The sequence below is a fragment of the Prunus dulcis genome, chromosome 3 (genome assembly GCF_902201215.1).
Source record: "Prunus dulcis chromosome 3, ALMONDv2, whole genome shotgun sequence".
Taxonomy (NCBI): Eukaryota; Viridiplantae; Streptophyta; class Magnoliopsida; order Rosales; family Rosaceae; genus Prunus; species Prunus dulcis.
Genome location: NC_047652.1, coordinates 1,572,632 through 1,580,691, shown reverse-complemented (window position 1 = coordinate 1,580,691; position 8,060 = coordinate 1,572,632). Strand labels below are relative to the sequence as shown.

The 8,060-nt window shown below is 39.3% G+C and overlaps 1 protein-coding gene across 1 annotated transcript in view; it reads left to right on the top strand.

Moving 5' to 3' along the window:
• Nucleotides 1-1,765, top strand: part of LOC117620886 (pyrophosphate-energized membrane proton pump 2-like) — a 20,350-nt gene extending 18,585 nt beyond the window's left edge. Inside the window, exon 14 of the mRNA XM_034351126.1 lies at nt 1,661-1,765. Coding sequence (XP_034207017.1) covers nt 1,661-1,765 — 105 coding nt within the window. The remainder of the gene's footprint in view (nt 1-1,660) is intronic.
• The last annotated feature ends 6,295 nt before the right edge of the window (nt 1,766-8,060 follow it).

Below are 8,060 nucleotides of genomic sequence, written 5' to 3'. Positions count from 1 at the left end.
GCCTAGACCACAACTTGCTGAAGACACAAGAGGCCTCAAAAAAAAAAAAAAAACACACAAATTGGGGCACGACACCAAAGACCCAGCCCCAACTCGTCGCACGAACCAAGGACCCAGATCCTTGTCAAACGGTCTCAACTCCTACCGATCAAATTTGCTGCACCCGTGTAACCTCATGGTCCTCTCGCAAGGACACCTGCCGAAGGTCTGTGCGAAGCCACCACAAGAAGCTCCAAATCTTCTCAATGCATCCTTGCCGAACAGAAAGGCTTATAAGAGAAGTACACTTCCAAAACCCTAGCTATTCACAACACACCAAGGGCCCAGCCCCAATGGTCCAACCCCAATCGCCCAGCCCCTTGCCTTGCGGCAATTTTTTTTCTCCCCAAAATCATCCTTGCCGAACGGCAAGGGCTGTTTAACGGCTAACATATGCTCGCTCCTTTTGTAAGCCATTCCTCCCAATAGGCCTGGCTCCAAGCACATACCAAAATTTCTCACTCTTTGACCAAAGGCCTAGTCCTATGCGCACACCTCTTGTCTCCAAAAACACCAGCCCCAAGCCTTGCCGAACTGAAGGCCTCCTACTAACAGACCAGCTCTGAACAAGCAGCTCGAACCGAAGCTACAGGCAAAAGGGGCGGACCCTTCTCACTCTCAAACCCTAGGCTACTGTGCGGTCCGTGTCATGGCCCAGCCCACTCTGAAAGGGCCCAGCAGAAAAGGGTCAGTCCTTTCGCATTGCCGAAGCTCAATCCGTAGCCCAAGTCCATCTTGTTCCAAAGCCTCAGCCTGTCGAAGGTCTAGCTCCCGAGCTTCCCAAAAAAAAAAAAATTTGGGGCAAGGACCATGGAATGAGAAGAGAGCCCCCAAATTTTCAAAAGCCTCAGCCTGCCGAAGGTCTAGCTCCCGAGCTTCCCCCAAAAAAAAAAAAAAGGGCTAGGACCTTGCCGAACGGCAAGGACCATGGAAGGTGAGGACTCACTCACCCAATCCTTCCCTTGCCAAGGCTTAGCCCCTAAAAACCACGGACCCACCTCCCAGCCTACCTACAGAATGCCCAGGTACCCAGCTACCAACAGTTCTTGAGGCTCACACAGCTTGTATCACACATTCCATGTGTTGACGTAACTCCTAGCTTACCAACTTGGGGGACTAGGGAGTGCCCTACGGCTCCTAATGAAGCTGGAATGCTCGGTCACGATTACACAGAAACTAACAAGTTCCCAACCCATAAGTTACTTCTCGACCGCGAACTTGGGGGACTACTGTTTACACCATAGTGAACCGAGCAGACCCAGCATCAAAGCGACTAGCACCAAGGCAGCCACGCCTTCTTCCCTGCCGAAGGAAGACACACTTCCGAGGTGCCAGACACCTGCCGAAGCTCCCAATTGCCAAACCTAATCTCCAGGACACATGTCGCCACCACGTCGACTTGGACAAAGTCCCACATTGAAACTTTGTCCAAACCTCCTACTTTCACCTCCCTATAAATAGGGAACAGTACCCAAGTAAAAAGGGTAACTACTTTCTCACTTTTACTATTACTCTGCCAAAGTTACCACTTATAGCTGACTTAGGCATCGGAGAGACTTCGGCAGGCACCACACCGGTGTCCGAAGCTTAACGATTGCTTCTCCCATTTTGTCTTCTGCAGGTCCCCCACCATCCTATTTCACCAAGGGCCTTAGCCCTCTTCCCTGCTGAAGACTCCACATACCTCCTCACTAAGTTAGACTCATTATTGGCCGGGCCATTTTGAGTATCAACAATGAGCAACAGGCAAACCTTCCCCATTGCCAACTGTACTCGATTCTCAGAAGCACAAGGCTGAGCAAACTCCAAAGTATTGACATTGGACACCATATGACGGCTAACACCACTGTCTGCAATCCACATTGTTTCAGGAGCATAGGAGACTTGAGCAGTCATAGCATTGAGAGTAGGTGGTGGAGGAGAGCCTTGATAGACATAATTCGAGCGATGATAACACTCAAGAGCACCATGACCACGTTTGCCACAAATCTGGCACTCCACCACAGAGGAGGAAGGAGATGATGGAGAAGAAGGGTTGCGATAAAAGCAAGTGCAAGCTGATCACGCACATGCTTGAGGCGAAGCATAAACTTTTCAATGGAATACGCCCCTTTCTGTGCAGTCTGAAGCTATGTTTTGAGAAAATTGAGACGAGCCCGAGAAACAGTAGCATATCGATCGGTAAGACTGAGCCAAGCATCGCGAGTGGTTTTGCTTTCGATAACGTACTCGATCGAGTCATTAGACAAAGTTCCAATTAGGAGAAGCGCTTTGTGAAGCTTAAGCCAGTTCTTGTAGGTAGCCATAACCTCAGAATTTGCTACTTTTTCATCCACAAAGGCAAATTTGGGAGGAGAAACAACAGAGCCATCGAAGTGACCAAAGAGCTCATGTCCTTCAAGAACTGATTCAATTTGATACCGCCACTTCATGAAGTTATCATCATTGAGGCGAATCGTGTTCAGACCAAGGAGACCATCAACACCAGCTTCAACACCAGCTTCACCAAAGAAGATAGTCTCCCAAATTCCTTGGGGATCATGCCAGGTAAATGATTCAATGAGAGATACAACTCATGATTTTGGGTTGCATTTCCGATCTCAGCCGGTATGCTCCCAGTAAGGTTGTTTCTCGCAAGTCGCAGGGTTTTTAGTTGTGCGCATTGTTCCCTGTTGTTTGAGACTTCTCCATACAAGTTATTGTGGCTTACATCTATAAAATCAAGATTCGAATAAACACCAAAGTATTCAGACATATTGTCTGTCAATTGGTTCCCCTGAAGATGGACTCCGAATAAGCTCGTGCATGTTTTTAAGGTTTTGGGGATTGGACCAGAGAAATTGTTGGTGGTTGCTGAAAAGTTTGTGAGTTTTGCAAATATTTTGGGGCAAATAACCAGAAAATTGGTTTATTTCCAACTGCAGTTAAGCCAACTACTTGCGATTCTCTATCTCTTTTGGAATGGAGCCAGAAAGTTGGTTATCCCGTAGCAAGTTGTTTGTATTTGGTGCTTTGTTTGCACCCTGGTTTTATTCAAGTACCAGTTTGTCTAAACAAAAACAAAAAAACAAAAAAACAAAAAACAAAAAACAAAAAACAAAAAACAACTCCAAGTTGCTCAGGTTACCAAATGAAGCATGACTTATACCGTTGAGTTGGTTTTGGCTCAAATCTAGATCTACAAGAGACTTCACGTTACCTATCTTATTGGGAATAGTGCCAGAAAGTTGGTTACCGTAGAGATAAAGGGTGGTAAGGCTTGTTAGTTCACCTAGTGATCTTGGAATTGAACCATTGAGTTGATTATTATACAAATATAGCCCCACAAGAGATTTCATGTTGTGTATCTCATTGGGAATATCCCCAAAGAATGTGTTTTTAGAGAGAATGAGATCGATTCTCTCGGACAACTATTCTGAGAGAGATCGAGATAGTGGAGTGTGGAGAGGTAATTGATTTGAGGTGGGATGAAGCCACTTAAATTGTTGGCGGACAAATCTAGAATTACTAGAAATTTCAAATTCCCTATCTCTTCAGGTATAGAACCAGAAAATGGATTGTCATAGAGATAAAGATGGGTAAGGCTTGTTAGATCACCTAGTGATCTTGGAATTGAGCCATTGAGTTTATTCTTATACAAATATAGCCCCACAAGAGATTTTAAGTTGCCTATCTCATTGGGAATATCCCCAAAAAATGTATTTTCATAGAGACCAAGAAATGTAGGGTCCACCATTACCAATTTCTTGTAATATGGATCCATATCCTTGTAAACATATAATTTACAACATTATGAACTGGGTGAACCCTAACATTGTAATCCAAGTAATGCTACCCAAAACTTGTAAGTTAAGAGTTTAGTGATTCTCTTTATGAGCTATGGTACCCTCTGTCCTTAATCTTGTAAATCCTTGTTTTTATAAAAATAAGAAATAATTTTACTCGTAAATAGTACATACTTTTACATTTTTAGCATTCAATTAATGAAAGAAAACACTTATAAAGAGAACCCTTATAGATAAGGAATATAAAATTGACATCTTATTAAATTAAAAAATAAAAATAAAATTATCTTCAACAAAAAAACCCATTTGTAAAAGAAATAATAATAGTAATAATAAAGGCTTCCTGTAGGGCTATGTTATGATGCTAATTTGAAAAACTGTTCTCATGTGTATTAACATTAGATTAATTTTCTTTCTTGCCTAGTCTATCATTGGGCTACCATGGATTATTCTAGTTAAGAAAACGTATTTACTTATAACATTAAATAAATAAATATATATATATATATATATATATATTTCTTCAAAACAATGCAGCTTCCTTCAAAGGATTGGTGCTTTTGATGTCATATTGGTGTCTTTGGTTGTATTGTTGAATTTGATCTAATGAAGTTTCTCTTTGATTAACAATAAAAATAAACCCACAATCCTACAAAGATAAGAATTTGATTTTCTTTACTTTTATTTTTATTTTTAAGAAAGGTACTTAAGTTTTTTGGAAAGTGATATAAATCTTAATTTGTCATAAGTATATTTTTTAAAATAAACCAAAGGATTAGGCGAGATTAGCTCCTCAGTATCGGTCATCAAATGCACAAACATCAACCACCCTCAAAGAGGGGACCAACACTCCGGAAGCCCCATGCCTGTCCCCTTGATCATAATTTATTAATAAGAAACAAAAAATAGATACAAGAACATCAGGGGGGCAGCAAACCAAACCATGTAGAAGAGAAACACAATGACAGAATTGCACAACAACATGCTAACCTAAGAGACCAAAACACTGAAAGAGTAAACAAAAGAAGCTAGGAGAACCGGTAATTAGGCATGCCTAGCTAGTCCCGCTGACAAAAAGGCAAAACAAAAGAAGGTGCAGTATCCCACCAAATTAAACCAGAGCCCAAAGGACCATGATTTGCCAAAGCATCAGCAGCATGATTACCCTCATGAAAGATATGAGAAATCTTAAATGACGTGTGTTGGAGATGATGCGAGCAATTTTGCCAATCAACTTGTAGACGCCAATGTTAGATATATGCCCTAAAAGCCAATATAAAAATGTATAATTCTAAGAAAATAATATATAATAATCAAAGGGGCAAGAACATTGCTTTAGATACACAATGTACACAAAATAACAAGTCCATAGATTAAGATATAAATGGAAAGTGGTCTAAAGAAGTTAGATGCACGAGACCTTTCCATACATATGAATATCATATCCTAAAAATGTTCTTGGTCATAGGATCACCAATTGGACAATAGTGACGGCAAAGACTGGTACACATTATGTCTGCTCAATTGGGGGGATGACTAGTCTCAAGTCATTCGTGTAGAGACGCTAAGATAGATGTGTAGGTACTCTATAGAAGATGGAGTCCACTGAGCCCGATCAGCTCTAGAATTTTGTATGAAAGTCTTACTCACAAGTGTCAAACAAAGAATTCTAAGTTGTGATAATGAAAATTAATCCATAGACTTGAGACATCACAGTTATCTTATGTACATGTTGTTTCTCTTTGAGAGCACTATATGGTCGTATCAAAATAATGTGACTTAAAAGTGTTTCTCAGGATTCTCAACATGTACGCAGAAACAGGTGAATGTATAACAAGGAATCTCTGCTCTTAGTAGGAAGAGAGAATACTCTAAAGATATGATTCGTGAATCTCTGGCCAAAGTATCAGATGGAAACTGAAACAAGAACGTTTTCAATTTTATCCAATTGAATCATATAATCTAGAGATGTCATATTAGGGATTTTGACACAAGTTTACCATATCCCGAGAATATGACATAAAGTATTGAATTAGGGAATGATCAAATTGCATTGTCACTACTACAAAAAGTGAAAAAGACGACCAGAAAACAACGACGGTCCAAGTGAAAACCGTCGTGGTTTTTAAAAAGACGACGGTTCTAAAAACACCGTCGTGTAATACCACCTTAGACAACTAAAAATGGAGATTCAAATGGCTGTATAAAAACAACGACGTACCTAATTAAACAACCGACGTCTATTTGAAACAGATTTCGGCAGAGTAAAATCAAAGCCAACAAAGAATGGCAGAAGTTATGAATCGACCGACGTAGAAAGTAAAGACGATGATTTCAATAAAAGCCACCGTTTTTACTCATAAAATAACACGACGAGGTTTTCATATAAGACGCCGTATAATTACAAACAAATCCACGGCTTTAAAATACAAAATATCGCCGTATTAAATTAATGTACAACGACGAAAAATATAAATATATCGACGTCATTCTCGTATAGTTCTACGACGTTATCTTTAAATCTTTAACGTCGTATTTATTCATTTTATAAGTCGTAAATTTAATTTAAACCGTCGTCATTTTATACGGTTTATATAGAAAACCGCCGACATAATCAGATTTTTCTGAGATCCCAAGGGTTACGAAATCTTACCAGATGGAACTCTGCTCCACATCATAATCTTAACAGATGACACAGATTTGCAATCAGAGAGACAATTTTTTCGAAGTTGATAAAATCCACGCCGGTTGTATTAAACTTAACGACGTTTAACAAAATAATCTACGTCGGTAATTATAAATCTACCTTAATATAAACGACGAGAAAAGCAATGACAATGTCTTCATCATATCTCCCAGCAACTACTGATTCGATTGCTCATGCTTTAGAGGCCATCTGAAGCCATTTCTATTCTTTATCGCATTCTTGAAAGCCATTTCTATTCGCATTCTTGAAAGCCATTTCTCATGATTGATAAAGGAAGAGGCTATCACAAATCTGACGGATCTTCTTAGTAAAGAAAATCAAGCAGAGGATCAGGCACATCTGATCTTCAGATTTCCCTGAGAAACGAACTTTCCTTCGACAACGAGTGGAGGCCAGGCTTGCATCTCTTTTGATGGAAAGCAAGGAGTATTCAGAAGCACTAAGTGTCCTATCAGGCTTGATCAAGGAAGTGAGAAGGCTAGTTGACAAGCTTCTTCCTGTGGACATAGATTTGATGCGAGTAAGCTCAATTTCTCTTTGAGAAAGACATCCAAATTATTGTCTTTGAGATGTGAGAGAAAGTGTCTCTGAGAGAGGAAGAACTTGGAACCCTAAATTTTAACCGCGAAAATGAATGAAAGCGACAAATTTATAGAATAAATTTTTAAAACCAACGGCGGTCCGAACCAAAAAACTGCCGTTTAAATTGTACAATCAACGTCGGTAAATTAATAAATCGACGTCGTCTTAGTCTTACTTAAGACGACTAAAAACGACGACATAAAAACAAAAACAGTCGTTGTTTTTATATTCTTTTTTTATTTAAATCTGTCATCCAAAAAAGAAACTTTACATATTCTTGAATATTAATTTCCTTCATTTTAAATTTCCTCCGGAAAAAAAACTCTATTTATAACGCACTGTAATTGAAAAATAAACTGAAAAGTCACGGGAAAAAAAAATTCTATTCATAATTTAAAAATTCAAATCCACGTCGGTTATATTAAACCTAACGACGTTAAATGAAAAGATTCCACGTTGCAAAACAAATATTGCGTCGTGTTAGTTAAAAACGACGTAGTTATATGTAACCGCCGTATTATTTTTTTGAAATGGTTTTATATGCAAGCAACTTTTCGTCTACCTGACTTACACATGCACTGTTTCCAAACCCGATTAAAAATTTCAATCTCCCAGAGAAAACTTTTCGTTTTTTTTCCAGTCAGAGCACTGTCAGAGTATCTCATCGTCTTCCTCTCGTCTTCTTCGTCGTCTCTGAACTTAAAGATCGATCATCTTCCTCTTGCTTTCATTGCACGCAAAAGGTAAGCTTTCATTTTCACTATTTTGGTTACTGTTTTGCATGCTCATACGTTTTTTGTTTGAAAAATCTTTTTACCTTTTTTCTTTCCAAAATCATTTTACTTCTTTCCAAGTTTGATAAAATATACAGACAAAGAGGGAAAGTTTCCAACTTTGAAGACAACTACCTCAACTAAATAAGACGACGGTAGCTTCTTATTTACGTG